This window comes from Microtus ochrogaster, linkage group LG4, assembly GCF_000317375.1.
Source record: "Microtus ochrogaster isolate Prairie Vole_2 linkage group LG4, MicOch1.0, whole genome shotgun sequence".
NCBI classification, from domain to species: Eukaryota; Metazoa; Chordata; class Mammalia; order Rodentia; family Cricetidae; genus Microtus; species Microtus ochrogaster.
This window is the reverse complement of record NC_022030.1, coordinates 59,655,682-59,680,852: the sequence shown is the minus strand read 5'-3', so window position 1 is coordinate 59,680,852 and position 25,171 is coordinate 59,655,682. Positions and strand designations below refer to the sequence as shown.

The 25,171-nt window shown below is 44.0% G+C and overlaps 1 protein-coding gene across 5 annotated transcripts in view; it reads right to left on the bottom strand.

The window, feature by feature from the left end:
• The window catches only part of Hdac4 (histone deacetylase 4), a 229,740-nt gene that overhangs the window by 112,891 nt on the left and 91,678 nt on the right, over positions 1 to 25,171 (bottom strand). For all 5 annotated transcript variants that reach the window (XM_013351744.2, XM_013351743.2, XM_005361679.3 and 2 more), the window contains exon 2: positions 14,128 to 14,199. In XM_013351744.2, coding sequence (XP_013207198.2) covers positions 14,128 to 14,199 — 72 coding nt within the window. The remainder of the gene's footprint in view (positions 1 to 14,127; positions 14,200 to 25,171) is intronic.

Genomic DNA, 25,171 nt, shown 5'->3' with positions numbered 1-25,171 from the left:
AGAAGAAAGAAAGAAAGAAAGAAAGAAAGAAAGAAAGAAAGAAAGAAAGAAAGAAAGAAAGAAAGAAAGAAAGAAAGAAAACCACAACAGCTAAAAATTTCCAAAGTGGAAGATAAACACCTACAGACATTGAAAACACAACCAAGTGGAAAAATATAATACATTAAGACAGTCTCACAAAGGAACCACAAAGCCCCCAATACAAAGTTGACCCCCCCCCTCCACAACGTGAAAGTGAGCTCTTCCTAAAGAGGGGCCATGGTAACAGGAGCAAGAACATGGGCTCACAGCTGGGGACACATTAGAGGGACAGCAGAGATGAACACAGAAGCAACACTGACACATGTGGCCTTAAGTCAAGAAGCTGCAAGTGATGGACACCCCAATGAAGAAGCCATGGGCACTGAAGTGTGGACAAGGTAAGGTAGAGGTAGCTCTAAGAAACAAGCTAAAGAGGACAGGTTCCCTTGGTCAGGAGATATCCAGAGGCCATTAAACCTGACAGCAAGAGGTGTATGGAAAAGGTTGAGGAAGGCAGAGGTGAGGCAGGAGAATTCTGAAGCAGCAGCATAGCTGGGGTCCCATGGGACAACTACTGCTTCAAAGTAATGCCATACAGAGTGGAGTGGGGTGGGATGAGAGCCACATTAGATTGTAAGTGGAAAGAAAGCCCCTCTGCTCCTGACTCCAGAAATGCACAGCTGGCCACTTCCAGGCAGAAACACATAGTGAAATCCAGAAGTCTACCACAATTAATCTCCATCTAGTTGGTCTCTAGACCCAACTTCCAAATGACAGGCAATAGGAAACAAAGATCTTTCAAATGATAGGATAGGGATGAACCCAAGCAAAGTATGGAACACAAAAGTCGACTACAAGACTAACCACCTCCTGCAGATAAATCTCAAGAACACAGAATAAAATAAGGTAGGAAGAAGAAGACTATGGATTAACCAGGATATACGCTATGTACCAGCCACTAGAATGCTACATGCACCCCAAGGCAAACAGCAAACTAAACTAGTGCAGATATCCCTAGTGACATACAAACGTTGAGTGAACATTTGATATGAAAGAGCTGTCACTCTTATCTAAGCCTGAAAATGGTACCAATGGTATCGTACATGCATTAGAAAAAAAAGACCCCTGTGCTGGTGGCCATGGCACATCTAGCACTGTGGGCAGAAGCAGAATGACTGAGTTCAAGACTAGCCTTGTCTATATATCAAGATCCAGGCCAGTCGAGGCTCCATCAGAAGACTCTGTTAAGCAAGCAAGCAAGCAGTCAAGTGTGTATGTGAGAGAAAGAGGTATCTCAGTGTGTAAAGGCACTTGTTGACAAGCCTGATGATTCAAGTTTGATTCCTGGAACCATAAAGAAGAAAAGAATGAACTTTCACAAGTGTATCATGTACAACAAACAAAAAAGACAGTATTTCTCTTTGGTGGACAAATGAGCAAAACAGGAACATCATCTCTGACAATAAGGATACAGATTTATAAGTTAGAGCTATCATCAAAAAATTAGACAATATCAGAACAAATGCAGAAACAAAATATATGAATGAAGAGAGAAACATTCACTGCATGTTCACGCACCAACAAGTTAAAAAAATAGATTCTTTGAAATGACTAGGAAGATGACAAACTTCTAATAACAAGGATTCAGAAAAGAAAGAAAAGTCACGAATTAAAAATTAAGAGACAAGACAGAGCATGTGGCAGTGAGTGAGCATATGCCACATGATGGGGCTCCATCTCAGGAACTGCAAAAACATTTTTATTTACACATATACATACATAAAAAGTTAGAAGCTAAAAAAAGACCAGTTACTTCAAATACGGCAGACATTTAAACCAATTCATTTTAAAGTCAATGTAAAATAGGCACATTTCTAGAAAACATTAACATTCTAAGGTTGATAGACAAAAAAAGGCCAAAATAGTTCTATACTAGCATCATAATTTGAGACAATATTTCAAAATCTTTCCACAAAAATCATCCCCATGGCATTCTTAGAAAAGTTCCAACCAAGTGATCACCATTTTAAATAAAACTCTTCAAAGAAATATAAAAGTGTTTGGAGCCCTAGCTTATCCTACCAGGGAACAGAAATCTTCATTACAGAACTATATGAAGACATTGTGAGAAAGAAAGAATGATTCTGGTCTCGGCCACAAAATTCTCAAGTGACACTAGCCAGCTTGCTTCTGTAGTCTATAAGAATCTAATGGACTCACATAAGAGAGTTAAACCAAGCAGCAGTACACCACTGAAGACACACAGGAATGAAGTCACTGCACTGTAATTGAGAGCATAAGATAAAGCTAGGAAAGAGCACCACCCATAAAATCTCAGCAAACATGGCTTTTGGTTTGAAGAAAGTAGAAGAGAATATTCCCAGGGACTGACAGGAACCACTGGAGATCACTGTGCAAAAGACGAAAGACTTACTAAGCATGCTGTCACATAGGGCTATTTCTGTGGATGGGGACACAACTGTCTCTATTCATGCTTTAGACCACAACAAATCCTATATGTACCAATACTCAAAGTGAAGGAAAATCTGATGACTTTCAGAGAATGTTAGTGAAAACATCTTCATATCTCAGAAATGAACTCAAGATGTAGGAGCTTCTTGCCATGAAAGATTAAAACAATCTGAAGAGCAGGCCAGCCTCAGAAGACTCTGACACACGCCAAACCAGCTGTCTTAGTTAGGATTTCTATTGCTGTGATAAAACACAACCAAAAGCAAAGTGTGAAGGAAAGAGTTTATTTCTTCATCATACAGCTGATAGTCCTCACCCAGAAGTCATGGCGGCAGGAACGGATGTAGACACAATGAAGGAGTGTTGCTTACTGGCTTGTTCCCTCTTGCCTTCTCAGCCTGCTCTTATACAACCCAGGACCCCCTCCTGCTCAGGGTAGTGCCACCCACAAAGAACTGGGCACTCCCATATCAATCACTAATTAAAATAACACATTATGGATTTGCTTACAGGCAAATGTTCTGGAGGCATTTTCTCAACTAAGAGTCCCTCTTTCCAAATAACTCTAACTTATGTCAATCTGACAACAAACTAGCCAGAATACTAATCCTTACCAAAAGTCTGCCCTCAGCATAGAAGCAAATTCTGTATGGCAGTATGACCGAAAGGCTCAGAGGGAAGACACTCAAAGATGAAAGGAGGAACCACAGGTCTAACCACCACTGGTCGTTTGGTGATTGCTGACTTATGCATCAGTCCATGCCCTCCAGTCTTACAGCTATACCTTCAGAAAGTACCAAGCGCTGCAGAAGCATTGAGTGCTGTCATGGGATGTAGAGCCTTCCGGAAAACACTTGTTCTCTCAGAGAACTTAGTTTTGGTTCTAGGACCCAATGCTGTGACTGAGAGGTGGCCGCAAGGATTTAAGCACTAGAAGTTTGGACCACAGAGTGACCATAGAGTGGGGAGCTGGTTTAATAGGGACAGTGGGATCAGTCTTGCAAGTTAACATCATCTGGCACTATCACATGCAATGGTCCAGCTTTATTTAAAAACACTTTCTCACAGAAAGTATATTACATTTGTTTTTTCTCTATACTCTACATCAGATGGATTACACCAATTGATTTTTTTTGGTTTTTTTCTTATAGTTTATTTAACTTTTATTTTATGTGCATTGGTATAAAGGTGTCAGATCCCCTGGAACTGGATCTTCAGACAGTTGTGAGCTCCCATGTGGGTGCTGGGAATTGAACCCGGGTCCTCTGGAAGAGTAGTCAGTGCTCTTAACCACTGAGCCATCTTTCCAGCCCCACCAATTGATTTTTTTTACAGTCTTATTATATAACCTGCATAAAATAAAATCCACCTATGCTAGATGTGCAGTTTATTGAGCTTTGGTACATGCATATATATTTCATTTTAAACCAACCTACTAGAAATTAAGTTGAGTAAAAACTTCTAAAACATATACATGAACCTATTTTTTTCCTTGATCCCATTTGGTATAAATACAGAACTCTGGTTTTCACAGTCAAAATCGCCAAATAATACAACTCAGCTCAGAATACTGGACATAGTCCTCTGTATCTTCAGGTGGGCTCTTTCCCATGCTTCTTAGAGGATAGTTCAACTACTCAGTGTGGTCCAAGATGACTGTGCTGGCTAATTTTATGTCAACTTAACACAGGCTTGCGTCATCTGAGAGGAGGGAACCTGGCTGAGAAAATGCCTCCATAGCACTGGGCTGTAGGCAAACCTACAAGGAGGAGTTCTTAACCTGGAGGTCAAACAATCATTTCATAGGGGTCACCCTAAGATCATCAGAAAACACAGACATTTACATTATGATTCATAATAGTAGCAAAATTAGTTATAAAATAGGAACAAAAATAATTTTATGGCTGGGGATACCGCAACATGAGGACCTGTATTAAAGGGTCACAGTATTAGAAAGGTTGAGAATCACTGCTGTAGAGCATTTTCTTAATTAGTGCTTGACAGGGAAGGCCCAACCCATTGTGGTTGGTGCCTGGGTTCTATAAGAAAGCAGGCTGAGCAAGCTGGGGTGAGGTCAGTAAACAGCACCCCCTTGTAGCCTCTGTATCAGCTTCTGCCTCCATTCCTGCCCTGCTTGAGTTCTTACCCTCATTGCTTTTCATGATGAACTTTTATATGTGAATGAAATAAACCCTTTCCTCTCCAACTTGCTCTTTTTGGTCACGGTGTTTTCAGCATAGCAATAAAATGACCCAACCCCTTACAGTCTCCTTGCCAGGCTTACTAAGCAAAGATACAGGAATGGAGCACACAGCTGACTTTATCCTAAGGTGGGAGAAATGCCAACAAATCTGCACTGGAACATGCCATGCCTTTCTGTCCCTGTCTCACCTCTCTATGTGCTGTACTGCTAGCTGGAGTTCCCCAGCAGCTCCGATTTGCTGAGGAGTTTTCAGAAGCAAATCTGCAGTTACTCAGCAGCTAACACTGCAAAGACAGGGGGCTGCAGTGTAGTTTAGTGCTACAGGCTCCCCACCCATCAGTCAAGCACTGAGGTTGTTCCCCAGCACCACAAAAAATTTTAAATCAGCATCATTCAATTTTAAAAATAAAACTAAACCTCCCAGGCAGGGATTCACTCTTCCTCACTCTGTTTACAAAGACATGTCAGGCAGTTCCCAGTGTGAGCAAGAGGGGCAGGAATGTGTGGTACACTTTACTGAAGATCAAAGCGCTTCTAGTGGGCTCAGAGCTGTTCTCCAGAGGTTGGGAAGAAGGTGCTATACTTTTCCACATTGCTTCCACCTTCTGCATTCCTCTGGATGAAGCAGTAGAAGCCCCAGGGCAGAGGCTGGCACCATGCTCTTGGACTTCCCAGCCTTGAGATCTATAAGTTAAAGCAAACATCTCTTCTGTGTAAAGTACCCAGCCTTCAGTACTCTGTCACTACAACAACAAAAAATCCTCACATAAATACATTCCATGACAGAGTACATCCCACAAGCCTAAACATGCTACAAAAGGACCAAAAGTAATGAGACACACAGAAGCAAAAATCCAACTATAGGGAAAAAAAAAATCCCCTCATAACACTAAAATTCTGAATATAAGTGAACAGCTAAAAAATAAACATAACACACATAAAAAATATTTAGAAACTGCTGGACAGTAGTGGCACACACCTTTAATCCTAGCACTCAGGAGGCAGAGGCAGGAGGATCAGTCAGCCTGGTCTAAACAGTGAGTTTCAGGACAGCCACAGCCACAGCCACAGCTATTACACAGAGAAACCCTGCCTCAAAAAAACAAAAAACAAAACAAAACAACCAAACATCATCCTCATCATCTTAGAAACTGTCTAAAATTGAGCACAGAAAACAATTCCCGGTCTTATACACTTGAGTAGGAATAGTACTAATAATAACAACAGCAACAACAATCACAGTTATCTAAATAAGAACAGAACTCAGGGGGACAAAGTAAAAATAAAATGGGGGAAAAGTCACAAAGATACCACTAATTCTTCATGAACTGTTAGGAAGGAAAGGGACCGAGTAAAAGGGCCCCAGGTACCAGGAAATGAGTTCTTAAGAAAGCCGTAGGAACTATGATAGCTCCCACCAACAAAACTAAAGGTATCTGTTTGGTCCATGAAATCTATCAACAATAACAACAAAAGGCAAGCACATGGGAGGGGTTTTGGGATTCCTTTGGCTGACCAGAGGCTGTCATTCTGTGTACTCTCTTCCACCTCCAACTACATTTCCGGGCATGATGACAACAGGGCACAGAAGCCTTTCAACCATAGAGCAGCCACTTCTACATGTCAGTATTCTTAAGTGTCTTCCTGCCAGCCAGAGTGGCTACCGTCAGAGTGTCATTTTGATAGGGACACTCAGTGTGGTCCATTTTTTTTTCAAGACTCTTATCAAACAACAAGCATAAATTTAATCCTGATGATGCTGAAGACATCCAAGGGACAAAACTGTCTTTACAAATCACTTCCAAGGATCTTTGTCAACAACACGGAAGGCTTTACTCACATGGGTGGCCCAAATTTGACTCAGACAGACCACAGTTCTCTCCCAGAGACACACACAACTCTGACTACCTGTTTGAGGTGCGCCTAGTGCCACACCTGCTTCAGGTGTGAGGGGTACCACTATGCTACAAGGAAGGCACTCCCTGCAATTGTCTTGTATTCCTGACACTATGATATTATTTGGAGAGCAGCAACCAGTGGAGCCTCACACAGCCTAGGCAGTGCTTTGCACACATAAAATCCTCTATGCCAGCTGTAAACAGCAAGGGTCCACCTGAAGATGGCTAACCACCTGTGCTGCTCTGCTAAGCTAAACAGTGAAATCAGGGGTAGATTTCTCTTGTTGCCTATTTCAGAACTACCCTCAAAGTTCTCTAGAAAAATCCTCTTAATATTCCAAGTTCATTCTGTATCCACCAAGAAGAAAAACCTATCTTATGCAAGTAGAAGACTTGCAAGCTCATATGAACAAGAACTATAGATAAAGTCTGGTGCAGTGGGTGACAGTATTGGAGACACAAACTCGCACACGTCCTGAAAACTATGTACCGTCAGGCCTTACCTATCGAAACACGGTGAATGTGCCCCCATACTTTCATGTGTGAGTACTGCTACCAAAGGCAGGCAGAATCTCCAGCGATAACACAAATGGGCAGAACCATACACTGGAGACTTGGCTGCAATAATGTTATTGGGAAGGAATTCTAACACAGTACAATTACACAGAAACATCCAAACTAGCACTTATTGTTGAACACTGGCTCACCCATGGCCACAGTCATGGTCTTACAGGTGGAAAATTACAGGCTGTAGAGTTGGTAGCAGCCAACTTAGTCCTCACCTGTAAGTGTTAAAGTTGGTCTAGCCAGGACCCTGGGAAAAGTTCTTCCCCAAAACACTGCTGGACTTGCACGCAGCAGCGTACATCTCAGGCCACCTCTGAAAGCAATCTCATTACCCTAGACTCAAGGGGTAAAAATGTATTATTGGAAAATTAAAAATAGTCCCAGTAGTCTGGGAAGGGTACCAAATCTGTATTGTCTTTGCCATTTCAGTTACATAAGGTCAATATTACATAAGAACACAGAATTTCAGAATTTCCTTCTTAGCAACCTCCAAACACTCGGTTATGCATTTCACCTAACAGCTGAGCCACAGTAGGAACCACTATTACCCAACACAAACAGCAGAAATATATAAAAATAGATGCTTCTTGCACTTGGTGAAAGGAGAGAATGGGGCGAAGTTGCACTGCTGCGGTAGTGGGCCTCCTCCAGTTTCCTCCCATCAAGGCAGCAAGGGCATTCAACCTGAGCTTTCTGGAAATCAATTTGACCTCACCTGACTTCAGATGGCCAAAGAGGAATGCGGCATTCTTCAAGGGCTTCCTGGGTTCCTAGGGATAGAAACAGTCCAAAAAGCAGCTGGCAATCTGGTGTGTGTTGGTAGTTCAGATGTTGGCATCTAGAAGAATGTCATGGGAGCTTGTTTTGAGTCAGCCACCAGACAAATGAGTGACCTTGGGGAAGTTATTTGGCCTGCCAGTCTATTTCCTAACCTGTACCTACTGAGGTACTTCCTGCAAGACTGACACCGCAGAGAACACATGGCACTTAGATGAAGGACGCGCCTGTGTCATCACTTACAACGAGCTGCTTAAGTGAAGGACGAGCTTGTGACAAGGGGACAGTTGTCATCACTTACATGGACCTACCAGAGCTGGGCCCTGAAAATGTCCCTCTGAAATCTATGGCACCTGGTTCTTCATATGTGGACACTTACTCTCTTTGGGATCAACTTAGTCCAGTGGCACAGTCTCTGGCAAATCAGCAACACAATGTTCTGCTACCTCATATAGACAGCTTCTGCAGACTACACTGGGAACAAAGGCTCTTTGGTGGCCTTGAGTGAAACCATATTTGCCTCCAAATCTGTGCTGTTTGAATGCTCTCACAGCCCTCTGCCTGTCCAGGAAACCTCTCAGTTCATGCTCAGATTCACAATGATTCTCCATAATGGATGGAAGATGACCTTTGATAGGAAGGTCCGGGAAGGTACATCTAATTACTCACCGCAGTCAATTAACATGACTCCACCATCCAAGTGCTTCAGGCCGATCCCAGTCTAGCTTCACCTCTGCTATCTAAGAGGAAGCATCACCTGAGAATCCCACTGACTGCCAGATATTTCTAGCCCCGATAATTTTTTTCTCCTCCCACTGTACCTATTAGCTGTGCCACCATCCCATTTAGTTTTTCTTTGGTTTTCCTCCCCAGTGTCCCTGTCGCAGGTGTGACCTCCCATCATCCTCCACAGCACCAGCCAGGTTATATCCCTGCCCAGAACTTCCAGGAATCTCTCCTCTACCTAAAGGCTGATGCCTAGGACTGCCTCTCCAGCCTGCTAGCTGGTACTAGGGTATCTGAAAAGGCTGGCACCTCCCAGTCACCAATATCCCTCAGTAGTATCCCTCAATCCTGACCAGTTTCATCATCCAATATTGCTGAAATCATGCCAGCTTCTCAAGAAAACTCCAATCTCCCCCAGTAAGATTTGCCCTACTGTCACTCCCTGACTTGGCTGTCCCTTCCTCTAAGCACAGTCTAGTGCCACAAAAACAAGGATCTCTGTTTGAGTCGTCCACACACATATCCCCAAAGCTAAGGACAGAGTAACTCCAACTTAGAGGAATGCCTGTGTGAAGGGTGCGCTAGTCTATGGTTCCCTGGACAGCCTTTTAGAGTCCATCTTCCTCACTATCTTGTTACGTCCCATGGCAGTTAGCACCTGACCTTCTCTTCAATTCTACACAAGTGACACACTGAAGCCTCAAAGAGCAGACCATAAGACAAACTGTATCCCAAAATCCAAAGTGTCAGTAACTTCTAACATGCTACAGTAAGCTAGTATCCTAGCAGAGGTCTATTGGAAAACTCATACTTTCAGACTGTAAAAATGCCTAAGTATCATTTTCAAAGAACCATAAGACATGTGAAAATAACTCTCTTTAAAAAAAAAGAAAATATCTCTCGAGAAACATGTTTACAAAGTATTGATGTAACATATTTTATAAATTAAACATCACAAATAGGAACTTATCAAAAACCATCTCATTCTCACCTACCTAAACTCTTCTATCAAAAGAAAAAAAAACAAAATAAGTAAGTTAAATGCTCAACCTAAGAAGAACAAGGACATCCAAATAAAAACAAGGAAGGTGATGTGGGGATGAGAAAATGCACATAGGCACAAAGAAAGGGAATCTATAGGAAAGGATGGGCTCTTGGAAGGCAAACTGGAGGTACCAGGACCAAAATGACCTAGAGTTCCCATTAGCTCTCCCCTCAGTCAACAGACACAGTCCAGCTGGAAACGTGTAGGAAGGGGAGTGGTCAGGCATGCAGGAAAAGGGTATCTAATGAGATAGAGATGGCATCCCCTCATCTCTTTACCAACCTGACAGGACCACCTGTTTCTGCTCTCTGCTCCAGCCAAACACTTAGCCCATTAGTCAAGAGGCCCCTTGATCTACATACTGGGGTTCTGGTTCCACATGGCAGCATGGGAGCCACTTGGAAACACAGAGACCTGAGGGTTCAACCAAGTGTACCGGGTATGGCCCCAAAGGGATTCTCCCTTAAAGGTAACCAATTGTTGGAAATAGAAAACATTATACAAGGCTAATACATAACTACTGAAAACTAATACCACATCCCAGCTATCTAAGGTGGACAAGGGCTGACAAAATCCTCTTGTATATGTCTTGGCTGGTTTACCTACCCGAGATACCAAATTCTTAAAACCTATAATAAAAAATTGGTGATAAACATAGATTCAAAGTGTGTTGAGTGCAAATGATGTCATATAAACCTACCTCTGTACACTAGTCCTGTCATAAATAACACTTCTGATCCACAACGCCAAAAAGCAAACCCTTCCTTCCTGCCCTAACTGCCTGGAACTCTCAAATACCATGGAAAATGCAGCTAGTTTTCCATCCTTTATACAGTCAAAGACCTGGAGGTTACTCCCAAGGCCACTGTACATTTCCTTTTTAAAATTAAGAAATGGGGTGAGGGGGACTGAGAGACAGGTTAGCAGATAAAATGCTTACTGTGCAGGCATGAGGACTTGAGATCAATTTCTAGAAAATATATAACAAGCTGGGCATGGTGGTGAGTACATGAGATTCTACAACTGAGGAAGAAGAGGACCCTCAGAGCTTGCCAGCCTAGTCTAATCCCAGACTTGTAGGTTCCATATCAGGAAAGGTAGTTGAGTGCAAAGGAACACAAAGGTTGACCTTTGACATTACACTCAGGCACCTGGCACACACACATGCACATCTATCCAAGCAAGTACATACATATATAGCCACCCCTTCCCCACCCACCACACAAACACACCAACCAGTTACATCACACACAATGAGAACTGTTTGCTTTGGACAGTATTTCAACAGTATTTTATTTGCAATATTTAGCACTAAAGAGCTATCTGCCTACCTTTCCCGCCTCATATAACATCCTGTGGTGGACAAGGAGTTTTTCCAATCTGTATCTGCAGCTGTAGTTGCAGTAACACAGAAGTGATGGGGTGGACCACTGTGAGAAGTGTAAACAACCCCATATTCACCCAAAAGGGAAGGCTGCTTTCTTCCTCCCTGGGCACTGGGGTGGTAAAGGAACCCAGCTGGGAAACAGGCTGGCAGAGCAGAGAAGGGCAGAGTGCAGGGTCTTGGCGGGAAGGGGGGTGACGACAGCTAGTCAAAAGAGGGTGCATTTAAAGCCAGCAGCACTTCTGGCAAACCATAGCAGTGAACACAATCAGAGTGGTAGGTGGGTTGTTTAAAGAGATACAAGACCCACACAAACAAATGGAAGTAGAAGACAACACAGCGGCAAGCACATTCTTACAAGCAATCAGACAGAACATGGACAGGTTCTGGAACAGTGTCTCTTCAGACACAGAATGGCTCAAAAACCACAAGAAACATGGTTCAGCTACAAAATTCTCATCAGAGGCACAGCAATGGCAAGGCAGAAGAGAGCCCAGACCACTGGTCTCCCGTACTTGCACCACTGATGAAGCCAGAGATCCCTTTCTACAGAGGAAGAAACACAGAGCAGAAGGCAGCTGAGTGGAGGTTGCAGGCTACCTGTTGAGATGTTTGATCTCTTGCCCATACCAGAATGAGGTTACAGGGGTTCAACGAGACTGGAAGTATAAGCTGTTAGAACTGGCCAGGGCCTTGAAGGGCCTTGTCAGCTTACCAGATATAAAAAGACCACAGAGAAAAGGAGGAGACAGAAAACAGGGACAGCATGCCGCCGCATAGCCAGAGAAGGACCCCAAGCATAACTCTTCACCCAGCGCAGTCATAACATATCAGAGTGGGCTGGGAGGTCAGCTCTTGGAAAGTAGCTGTACCTCACATCTCAACCAGTCACCTCCCTCATTGGTTGAACACAGGGTTGTGGGAAAGAGTTGGCAGGCACAAAGGATATTGCTAAGCATCTTACTTCGTACTGAGTAACCCACCATCCCAGATCCCTCTGCTGGACTACTCCCCTTATACCTTCACCCTTGCTAATTCCATATACCAAGAACCCATGAGACTCTCTCATCCTAGCTTTTCCACTCGTTTTCCCCATGTGGGCTGCTTGCTGCATCTGCAATTCATCCTGCTAGGGACATCTTCACAAAGCCTCTGGGATGGGCTAGGAGGTAGTAAAACCCAGAGAGGCAAGCTGGCCAGAGGAACAAAGAAGTCAGAATGCAACAAGGACACAAGATAGTGTCTTGGGTGGGCTCAGAACAGGTCTTTTTTCTGCTTCCTTCAATACTGAGGCCAAAGCAGAAGGAAAGAGGGAAAAAACAGGACATGAACACACAGTGCCCCTATGAGACCGCCTCGGTAGTGGAAAGCAAAAGCAAAGAACAGAGCAGGGCTACTTTGAGCTGAAAGTACAGGGTGGCCTGGGTGGACTGCCTTTGGGAAGTTCTTTGACAGAGTAAATCTTAAACTCCCAAGAAAAGCTCCAATTTGAGCACATATCAGCACTGCACCAAGGGAGCAGGTGGTGCCAAAGAAATTATAAGGGCAGCTTCTAGTCCTAATAATTCTTGCAGCAAAGTAGCAAGGCTTGTTTATCTCACTTGCGCTCATGAATGCAGGACAAAAAAATGGTCTGGGAATGAGATGTGATTGGCAATGAGGGCAGCCAGGGCACTTTTCTTACTCAAGTGAAAGGATGCATGTTTACATGGGACACATTCTCATGCAATGTTAGAAAAAAGGGTAAGATTAACTCAATTTTCAGGAATACAGCACAAGCTGATGACACAAAACTTAATGTTTCCATATTATAAAAATGCAACATGAAAGATATTTCACATCAATTTTTAAAGTCTTTTGTATCCCAAGCCTATTATTTCTGTGAGGCATTTAATACTTGGTTAAAGGGACCAAAATGGGGTTGAAAGCATGCATGCCCTCTATGCTAGTGGCTTCTCAAACACATGCTAACATGTAGGCTCCACAAGATGTTCCGTACACCCTGTGGATACTATGCCTTCCTCTGCCTACTCACAGCACTTCTTCAATATAGGCTGAAAGTCACAATGCAAACACGCTGACCTTCAACACTGCAAAAATGTGCCATAAATTCCAGGAAACAAAAAGGAGCTTAGCTACAGAGGTAAAAGAGGACATCAAATTTCATGGGGGTAACCCTTGCTGATATACCATCCTGGAGCAGAGAAAGAAAACGAGGATAACAAGCACAGGAAACACTTGGTTCTTGAGCTGGCACATCATAGCTACATCCCACGCCATCTTCAGTACTAGTCAGTGTGACATTAAGAGACGACATTTATTGAAAAACTACTAAAAAGCTAACACATATATTTGAGCTTAGTGAGAACTCTGCAAGGAAGCATTATCATTCATGTCTGAGGAATGAAAAACAAAACCTAGGTATTCAACAATGGAACTCACACAGCCACAGCAGCAGTCTGAATGCAGGGCAGATAGCAGCACTGCAAGCCACAGCCCACCTCACACTAAGCAACAAGCTCTCAAAGAGCACGGTGTGCTTTTCATGGCACAAAAGCTAACACAAAGCTTTCTGGTTTTCTTAGACACTATGTTTATTTAACATCTTCATTACCCATAAGGGCATGTGAGAAATTCTTATTTCAGTCCACACTGGGCAAGCACTAGGAAACTATCTCCAAACACCCAAACTATGGCAGCTAGACAAAATGACCTGAGCAAACTGAACTAGAGAGAAAATGAAAGCCAAAACTTCTCAAAAAGTCAAACTTTAAAAGTTGGTCATTTTCATGAACTACTTAAGCGCTCTCCTACCTGTGCTTAATGTTCTATGGTAAAGCCAACGGTGTGACAGGAGGGAAAGAAAGGCAGAGCCCAGGTGACAAAAACCTGCTGAAATGCCATCTGAGTCAGCACCAAGCTCAAGACATTTGACTCCTATCACACTTACTTCCACTTCTAAAGTGGCCTGCGCCTCTCTCTCATCAACTCAGTAAAGCAGGGCTTCAAAGCACACACAAGTGTGTTGACTTACCCGTGCTGGACATGTGGTTCACACGGGCAGGATTCAGCAGCTCCACCGGCTGGTCTCTGCCAGAAAGTCCATCTGAGGAGAGGAGACACTGGCTTCAGAACCGGCAAGTTGAGCAGAAAGTTTTCGGCAATGAATGGTATTGGAAAGCATGTGTGCCCCCTCCTCCAGAGCCACCAGCCCCACCCACCTTCTTTGAGAGGACAGTTTCAGTTCCAGCACTGATTATTTTTACTTGTCAGAGAAAATGAAAGGCTCTTTGTAGAATAATCAAAACAGCCCCCAGTTGAGATACGGTGAACTGGGATTCCTGCCTGAGGGCATCTGGTTGAGCTAGCAGGGCTCACTTATATTTAGCCCAGAGTGGGCTTATCAGAAGAGGGTTTTTCTGCAGAAACCACAGGCATTAAGATAAAGAGCTCCCCCTCTTGTGAGATAACAATGAAGGGTCTGGACTTAGACACAAACACAGCAGCTGGGGCACATGTGGCAGCCACAGGGAGCAGGGTGCTGGGGTACTCAAGCAGTCTTAGGGAATGCCTTGCCAGCACTAGTGGCCTAACACAGATTGCACAATCATTTCTTTGAAATCCATTTTTAGATCATATTCAGGAACCAATCTGGCTATTCTGACTTGAGGCATGAATAAGACTGGAACCCACCCACCACCAAAGCCTGGCACAGAATGGACGTAGATCTCCTGGTACCTCTGTGTTCCCCAAACATGAAGGAACCAGACTTTTCCTTAAAAATCCGCTTGTTCTGCAGTGACATGCATGCCATTGCAGACTTGCAGCAGCATTCACTCATAACAGGGCAGTCATGCAGCTCCCAGAGAGAGGGTTTCAAAGCAGACAACAAGCAGATAACATCAAGATAAGCAAGGGAATCCCAGCACTCGGGAGGCAGAGGCAGGCGGATCCGTGAGTTCGAGACCAGTCTGGTCTACAGAGCTAGTTCCAGGACAGGCTCCAAAGCCACAGAGAAACCCTGTCTAGAAAAACCAAAAACCAAAAAACAAAAACAAAAACAAAAACAAGCAAGGGAGCTAACCTGTGCGTCTTCGGAGGAATTCCAACTCAAAGACAGAAAGAAGCCTTGGCCCAGGAGACCCAAAGCATGCCCATCCACAGAATAGATGGCAACATGCAAGAGGTCATCTGAATCACACAGGAGACAGAAAGTGACTGCTCCTCCGCACCACTCAGAATCAAGGTCTAGCAACTCTTAGCGTTTCATCATAGTCAGAAGAAGCCCACTGAGCCTATCTGGGATACTGATATCTATGCTCCAAGGAAGACTCAGAAGTCAATAACACATTTTAAGGCAACCACTAGTTCCAAACAATCACCCTGCCACTGAGAGGCTGAAGGCTTTCTCAAGAGCATGGCCACCTGAGACAGCCTGACTTAAGAACTGTAAAAACAACAGTCTCCTCAAACCTTTGTGACTACTCAGAAAGAAACCTCGAGGGGCAGAAAATACTTACTTAGCCTTTCTTTCCTGCAAAGAAGTGTTCATTGTAGAAAGCAGTAAAATGCCCCAAAAGGTGCATGTTTGTATGTGTGTATGTATGTATGTATGTATGTATGTATGTATGTGTGTGTGTGTGTATGTGGTGTATGCGTATGTATGTATTAAAACATTTTAAATTCACCATGAAATCCAAAGACCGCCTAGGCTGGTTGCAGGATTCCAATGGCTAAGTCAGGAGCAACCTGCAGGGAAAACTCCAGCCTTACTCTGAGACCCCTTAGGGTTCTTTTTGTTCTTGCTACCAGTGCATCAGCAGAAGGCTTCTACCAGTCTCCTCTATTTCCACCTTATACTTCCATCTGGGAAAATCCCAGGTTTAGTAGCTAACCAGTTAGGAGCACTCCAACCCTGGTACCGTTTCTGGAGTGTGGGCTTGAGTTGGTATCTGCCCTGAGCTCTGAAGGCACAACGACTCTGGATGACACGCAAGTGCCTATTACATTCCTGAAAGAAACTTCACACTTCAAAGTGGCTGGTGCAAAGTTTAAGTTTCACAGACAAAGTCTTCTCTGTGTGCCTGTATATTTTCATCAATATGTGGTGTGAATGAGTCTTGGCCCATATACAGGATCTCTTGGCTTTTTACTGGTATATGTCTCTTAGCCTTCAGGATAATGTTTACTGTGCAGACAAAGTGCTGCCTTGCCTCCAACAACAATACAATGATAAATAACATGGATTCTACACATAATTCAGACCTTAAGCTTGACATGTTCCAGCCTGCCCTACAACAGCGTATGTTGTACTCTGACACCCACTGACTCTGCTACCAGCTGAGTAAACCTTCTGATTTACTATCTACCTATTACTCACCTTGACCCTAATATAGAGACTGGGGCAACTTCAATTCTAAAATATAAAATAATAACAATAATAACAACAACAACAGCTTATTCTAGAAACAAACAAAAAGCTTATATCTTAAATTTCATTCTGAATACAGGATGAAAACTTGAGTTCTCTTTACCAAGATGCGAGCCAAACTTTGTCCTGCATATCCACACCAGGGATGTGCTGCCTACTTGTTACTGCCATAGTACTGCAAAGCCTGCACTCAAGTAACTCTTGTTTTGCTTAACAGCAGTCACAAAGCATAGGAGCAGTCATGTGAGCAATTCAGGCACACCAAGGAGAAGCTGCAAAACCCACTTAGTCCACTTCACTATTACCATAAGAGGGTGAGTGGCCCATGGGACAGTTTTGAAAGGGCTCACACACAGAACTTCCGTAAATGCTTTGTTATGTTTGGTCTACTGCATATGTTAGCTGTTACTCTTTTGATTTATGAATTAAACCTTATTACTGGTACATGTGGACAGAAAAAAATAGCACTTATAGGAATCAGTACCCTCTGTGGTTTTGGCATTCACATCTTGAAATACAACCTCATGAATTCGGGGGCAGCTATCTTTGTATTCCATGTTTATTATTAAAGATAAAAATAAACACCCATATGAAGATGTACATGATCCCCAAAGTCCCCAAGTATAGAACTGGGGTGGTTTTGAGATTAGTTTTAACTGTCAAGTGTGACAATCTATAATCACATGGATAGGCAGTCTTAATGAAGAATTATCTAGATCAGGTGGGTCTGTGGGAGTGTCCATGAGGGGTTGTTTTGATTGCTGATTGATGTAGGAAGACACACCTTAATGTAAGAAGCGCCATTTCAGGGATAGGCTCTGAGATATTTTTTTGTTTTGTTTTGTTTTGTTTTTGTTTTTCGAGACAGGGTTTCTCTGTGGTTTTGGAGCCTGTCCTGGAACTAGCTCTTGTAGACCAGGCTGGTCTCGAACTCACAGAGATCCGCCTGCCTCTGCCTCCCGAGTGCTGGGATTAAAGGCGTGAGCCACCACCGCCTGGCTAAAGTTGTCATAATGTATTTTTTTTTTTTTTTTGGTTTTTTCGAGACAGGGTTTCTCTGTAGCTTTGGAGCCTGTCCTGAAACTAACTCTGTAGACCAGGCTGGACTCGAGGCTCTGAGATATTTAAGAATGAAGAAAACCAGCTGCAGACAAGCAGCCAGCAAAGATGCACTCATTTCTCTCCACTCTGGACTGTGGCTGTGCTCTGATTAGCTGTCTGAGTTCCTGCCTTGACTTCCCCTCACTGATACAAGTGTAAGCCAAATCCTTTCTCCCAAGAATTGCTTCAGTCAGGCTGTTTATCACAGCATCAGAAAGGGAACTAGAACAGAGATCATTATCCTTATCCTGGCTCACAGACCAGGCAACACACTCAACTTTACCAGACAAAAGATTTTATGAGCCCATCTCTAGTTTTCCTGCTCCCACCTTTATATACTAGATCAGTGGGTAGGGTTGGCAGCTCCAATCCTGGAATCAGACTAGTAATCAGACTCCGAGTCATCTCACTAGCCTAAACTGGATATGAATGAAGAAGAACCAAAGACATTCTACTGCTCAGAAAGTCTCAAAGACTTCAAGGGCCCAATGCCAGGATCTGGACCAAAAGTCATATTCTGTTTTTCTTTTACTAGGGAGACTGCTGCACTCTAAATATGGTATCCAAATCCCTAGTCCTGCATCTTCACATCTTTAAGTACCAGCCTCAAGACAGCTGGAATCCAATCATGGATTCAGCACTACTGTGATAGGACATGTTGGCCTCCAAGGTAAGAAGCAACTCTGAAAAGAGGATCATCTGCAAACACACATCAACTCTAGGAGGCTGAAACTCCCAGAGTCACTTGCAGAAGAGTTCTTCATTCAGCTGTTCACAGTAAGCCAACTGCATCCTGTGCAGGGTGTGCTGCACATGGATGTTTGTTTCTTATTCTTTTTGCTTGTTTGTTTGTTTTTCATGAGAACAGCCAAGAGGTCTGATCTTTTACCATCAGTCAATAGATTTCTTTGTTGCAGCTGGCATCTCAATGCTCAGTTAGCTTGCTGGTCTTCAGCCCAGTACCACACTTTCCTGCCCACAATAGTTCTGTACAGTTTTTGATACATTCTTCTCTAGAAGCAGCCAGAGTAATGGTGGCCCCTGCACTATCAAATTCACAGGAATCGGTTTCTGAACTTCCCACTGCTCCCACACAGAAGAGAACCACAGCCTGGCTGCGCCTGTGACCCTATTAAGTCTCTCAGAGTTGCTTTAAAGTCAAACTCTCTAAGTGTTTGACATTATCACTTCAATATTAAAAACATTATTAAAACATTAAAGTTTTAAAACTGTTTAAACATTTTAAATGTCTACTTTAGTTTGCTGGTGCACATGAGCGATGGGCATCCTTGGATCTTGTTAAACTCTGACCCTTCCATGCATCGCTTCCCTCAAGCTCTTTTGATTTAAAGTGGCGGTCCTGTTGCTCCCTTTCCAAACCGTATGTTGCTTTTTCTTACAGTACTGGGCTGGGGCTAACAGCACTGGGAGAGTGGCAAGGACTCCTGCCCTGTTTCTAGTCTTCCTGGCAATGTTTTGGCAAGAAGCATAGCACCTGTTGTAGGTTTCTCACTGGTCACTTTAACCATGCTGAGGAAGCTGCCTGGCGTTTCTGGTTTGCCAAGACTAATCTTTAATCAAGTATGATTACTTGATGTATTTAACTCTTCTGCTTCAGTCCAGACCACTGAAACCTCTCCCTCCATGTGAAAATATCTCAAATGCAGACAATGTTGTTTCCCTTGGGAAAAGACCTGGTCAAGTTAGTTGAGGTCAGAGACAGTAAGAAGTTAGAGTGAGGAAATCCCCTCCACTCTGGAGTCAAATCTTTCACACTCTTCTCAGGCTTAGAGTCACACTTCAACCACTTTCACAATCAAACAAAAAATACTAAAGCTACTTGGTAGGAGACTGTTTGATACAGGAAAGGCCAAGGTATTTATGATGATGAATGAATAGCATGTTCTTTCTCCTGAAGATGTTTTCAGACATACGGTTAATAGAGAGCCTATGGATAAGTGGCAGCCATAATTCGGTCTGCTGGTATTCAGTCTTTCAGTCCACTGAACTTTTTAAAAACAATCTTTACACCAGTTTGGGTTCCAAAAATAAAGGTGACCTGATTCTCTGTGTACTCTGTCCCACCTTGTTAGCACCTACTTTAAGATGGTTTATGCCAGCGGTTGCTCATAAAACACAGATTCTATCTCTTCAGGTTCCTTTGTTCTGATGCCCCTGGCAATGTTAAACAGGACTAGTCAGGCCATGTCCTTCCCCAATTCCCATGAGTACACTTGAGAGGAAGACAGCTATTCATATCACATCACATCAAGGGCCCTTACATGGCACACATATGATGTGTCCAACAAAATATAGGTTGAAACCTGATTTCCAGATAGTTATGAAGAACCTTGGAAGGTACCGAGACATGGTTCCAGGTCTGGCTCTGCCATGTACACACAATCTTGGGCTCCACAGGCTACATTTCACACTCCTATTCAACTTCAAAGCAGGGAAATAACAGATCTGTCTCAGAGATCTGGGTGAAGATATTTCCTATTTCTCCTCTTTCCTTCTTGTTGGCCTAGCCCAACCCCTAGAGAGCTCAGTTCTTGCTCTACACACAGAGAGAAAATGATCCCACTCCTCTTAGACCCACCCTTGATCCTTTTATTATCTGTTCCAGCCACCGAGTTCTTATAAAAGGAGGCACCCAATGTCACTTTTTGACAGGAACCATGTGGCTCTAAGAAGAAACTGCAACATGTTCTGGGATGTGAAGTTGCAAGATACAGAATTGCTGATGTTGAACTAAAATCTGACTTAATGAGAATGGGAGAATTCTTGAGTTAAAGATATTTGTGTATGTATGTGTCTTATTAAACTAGGTAGCAGGGAGAAACTTTTTTTTAAAAAATAGGTTAGGGGCAGCATGATGGTTCAGGGGGGTAAAGGTGCCTTGCCCTAAGCCTGACAATCTAAGTTCAATCTCTGGGACCCAGATGATGGAAGGAAAAGCTGACTCCCAAAAATTGTCCTCTGATCCATACACACATGTTGTGGCGTGCACAACATACACACAAATGCATGCACATTCAAAGTAAATATATAAAAATAAAATAAATTTGAAAAAATAGGTTAGCTCATACAGCCTAGGACAAAAAAAAAACACAAAAATGATCTATTGAACAAAGAAGGAACATAAATGGCTTACTGTTGTCTGAACAGAAGTGACCCCCACCTCCCCTGCCTTCTCCTAGGAGTCCTGGCCTGTGGCCTCTGCAGTATGAGCACTGCTCACTGCTTCCTTGCCCAGCAGTGGCTTTACTGGATTTGTTTGGATTCAGTGGCCAGCACACCATTCCCTTGGTCCATGGTCAGGCCACTGTCTCCCTTGACCTTACCAATGTGATCATGGGTGGGATCCTACTGGCTCCAAGATAAATCATTCAGTTAACTTATACAAGTCTGCCATGAATGGTTCAGAGACAGAAATGGCCAGCTACCAGATTCCCCAGCAAAACTATACCCTACTACCCTCCTCTGCTGAGCACTCCCAGCCCCCATGTCCCTTTACTCCATAGCCCCTTCCAGGCAAGACAGGATTGCACACCCAGCTAAAACCAGGCTCAGCTTTCAATAAACTCGGCTCCTCCCTGTGTGAATTTCACTAATAGCCTTGAGTGCCCCAATCCATTAAGTTCTGCTTTTTCTTGCCACACAGGTTATTGAGAAATACCAAAGTTCTATAATAAAGCTCGCATCTGCCCATTAATAGGAATTAAATTTTAATGAGTAAGTGTCATGAATTCCTCAGGCATGCCCAACATAGTTTATGTGTATTTATTAGAGAAAATGAAAATGGAAGAAAGAATTTCTTTCTCTAAGCACTATTTTTCCTTTGGGGTAATCAGGCAGATATTTAAAATGTCAAGGATAACCTATGAGGTGTTCTTGCTGTTTTCCCCCTAAGAATCACAACTAGCTCCAGCCACAGTGGGGAGAGCAGGAGGGAGGGGAACCAGTCAGGGATGATTTCTTTTTTTTTTTTTTTTTTTTTTTTTTTTTTTTTTTTGAGACAGGGTTTCTCTGTGGCTTTGGAGCCTGTCCTGGAACTAGCTCTTGTAGCCCAGGCTGGTCTCGAACTCAAAGAGATCCGCCTGCCTCTGCCTCCCGAGTGCTGGGATTAAAGGCGTGTGCCACCATCGCCCGGAGGGATGATTTCTTTTTTCATCCTGCTTTGAACAAGTGACTGAAGAGAAATGAAAAAAGAGAAAAGAACAGCTATTAAAATGGAACCCCAGTGACAATGGAAATTGTTGGAAATGCTTGCTCAAGAATAGACACTCATGGTTTATGGGCAGCTCTCACCTATGGAATGCCTTAACCCCAGTGCACCACAGAGGCAGCTGGCCACTGTGATCCTGCAGCTGAGTAGGAGCTGGGCTTACTGCCCAGGCCCCGAACTGAGAGGGAGATCAGACTACACAGCCCAGTGGATCATCAACCCTCAATATCTGAGGTGCGGTATCTATGAGCTTAAACTGCTTTCACACTGGAGGTTCTAAAACTGTTAAGTGTACATGGGAATGTGATGGCATCTGGATTTGCCTGACATGTTCAGGATCCAAGTAAGGCAGGGTGTATGAAGTGGGCATGGCAGAGAATTCCAAGGCCTTAAAGAGAGGGAAGCGGGGATCACAGCCCTTTCATTTAAATCCGTTTAAAATTTTTCTTGAACAGTCAAGAATAAAGATAGGCCTTCCTTTCTTCAAACAAATGAAACCTGTCTAGCTTCTCTTCTCATTAATGTTAGCATATTCTTTGGTGTATTGACAGCCCCACGCTGGCCAATGAGTGCGCACTGCTGGCTCCTGGTCAATCTACAAGCAGATGCTGAACTTCTAAGGTGTGAAAAGAACACAACACAGAAGCACAGGACCAACACATATCATGCCCAGCTACACCAATCCTGCAGAACTACCCTCTAGGTGGGCTTCCTCCTCTGTTGAGCTGACTGAGATTGGCTGATATGAAGTGGTAGTAGGCAGACTGGTCCTTAGCCTGGCTATCCATGCTTCTCCAAAGTTCTATCTTAGCACAGGTAGCACATTTGGCTTGTGTCAAATCACCAGGCAGGCTCACTATATAGGGCCATGCTATCTCTAGAACATGCTCAGTCATCAACTAGGACAAAGCACGATAGATAAATAGATAAATAAAAAGACCTCTGCCCAGACCCTCAGATACCACACAGAAGCCTAAATCTGCACGCAAAGGAAAGCATGGTCAGGCCTGAGCCACAAAGAACCCAAAGCTGGATAGCACTCGGGAAATTTTCTCTAGGAAGATATAAATGTGGAAAAATGACACACCCGCACAGTCAAGAAACTCTAGTAAGAAGGAACAAACAACATGTCCAAAGAGAAACATGTGCAGAACACAACACATCCATAGGCAGACTGTCCGGGGGAGAACAGGCTTGGCCTCGGGGCTGAGGGTCCTGGCACACAGCCCACGGCCAGGTGTGTCAGAGACTCAACAAGCACTGACTGAACCAGTAGGTGGGTAACAGCAAGGGAGCAAAGGAATATGCAAAAGAAACATCTTAGCCTGAATGGTTCCCACAGCCTGGGTCCATCCTCTCCTGGCCAGTGGAAGATGTCTTGTGGAAAGAGCTACACAGTGGTTCTCACTGGTTTCTTTCCAGGAACAGGTCTTCCCCAGAGAACAGGACATTTATAAGTGAGCTCACAGATCAGGAGACAATCTCGCAGCCAGCTCACTCACCTCCATGCTCAAGAACACGTCCATCTGCCCTGTATGGGGAAACAACTGAGTGCAGTGTTTCAAGGCAGTTTTACTCTGAGTAGAGGAGAGGAAAAAGATGTGCATGCTTCCAAGAACCTGCATGACAAGTGATGGGTGACAACTACAAAGGAGAGTACAGCAGCACCCACAGACTCTTGACCTATGTGCAGCAGCTCTCAATACAGGCACCTTTAGTCAGGCAGGGAAAAGGGACAGGGACACAGTTATCTCAAGCAAAAATCAGTCCCAGCTCTGATGCCACTGGTGAAGAACTTCCCTACTCCAGACATCAGCTGTCCATCTCTGTTAGCTGCAGCCTCTCTTTTCCTGCCAACTCTTATTTTCTGAAACAGCATTTTAAAGAGAGCCTGGTGAGAGGGTGATGGTTGTGACCTGGGGCTTTGTGGCCTGTGGGGTTTAGGGTCAGACATGCCCGGCTACATCAGTCTTGCAGAACCAGCCTCCAGCTAGACTTCCTCGTCTGTTGAGCTGACCAAGACTGGCTGACATGAGGAGTTCAGTTGACTTACAAAGAGGGAAGCCCACGATCTGAGTTCAGTCAGAGATTAGGCTAGCCCCTCCAAAGGTGCTGCACCTGATGATGCCAAAGCATCTGATAGGAGTGCAAGACTTCCTGCAAAGTATAAGTCAGCAACCAAAACTACTTTATGGATGAACCTACCTCCAAGCCACTTTCTACACTGTTAAACAGCACAAGTTAGTTAAAGGTGTCTGTGGTTAAATGACAGGAAGTTAAAAAATAGGTGGATGGTAACAAGCAATGAGTCATTAATCCACAACAACAAACCCTAACAGCCATGAGAGGAAGTCAGAGGCAGGTCACCCTGTGGCTAGACAGTGCTGAGAGCACCCACCTTGCATTGTGCTTCCCCTGCAGTGCTCTTGGCTTTCGTACTGAAAACGCCTTTCAGAAAGACTGGTCTGCCTTAGATGCCAGAAGGAAAGAGAAGGAGACTAGACTAGTACACAGGGAATTGCAGCAAGTACTCAGGGGGTGGGCTGACCATGGGGTCTCACTGGGTCAATGTGGACTGCATGAAAACTTTCCCTTCTACTAGAAGGCCACCTGGGTTCAAAAACTTCCTCTCGCCGGGCAGTGGTGGCGCACGCCTTTAATCCCAGCACTCGGGAGGCAGAGGCAGGCGGATCTCTGTGAGTTCGAGGCCAGCCTGGTCTACAAGAGCTAGTGCCAGGACAGGCTCCAAAGCTACAGAGAAACCCTGTCTCGAAAAACTAAAAACAACAACAACAACAAAAAAAAAAAACACTTCCTCTCCTGGAATTCTGTGAAATACTATGCCCTTCAGTTCACTAAAAATGCATTTTCTTTTTCTACACTGGTCTCACAGGCTCTTCATAGTACCGAGCCTATGTCCTGAACTGGGAGCCTCACAGAAGCTCATGCTTTCACCAATCAGGCACTGTCTAAGAGCTTCCTGCACCTGAGCTTAGTCCTTGCCAGGGAAAAGGACAATTACTGCCCTTGTCCCAAAATAAATGAGAAGAAAGTTTGCGCTGAGCAGGTTGCAGACCAGCTTCCCATGCAGTTCAGACCACTGGTATGCACACAGGGCACTAAGCACAGGGGGCATGGCATCACTTGGCCATGATTGCACTCACACAGTGAGGGCTGAGCAGCTGGCAGGATTTGAAGGATACACTCTGGGAAATACCAAGTCCTGGCTCCCCAAACTCCCAACAGCCAAAAGGTCTAGTAACAAGACAGTGTGGTATCAGTGCTAGAGACTGAGTCATTATTGCTTTAGACAAAAGC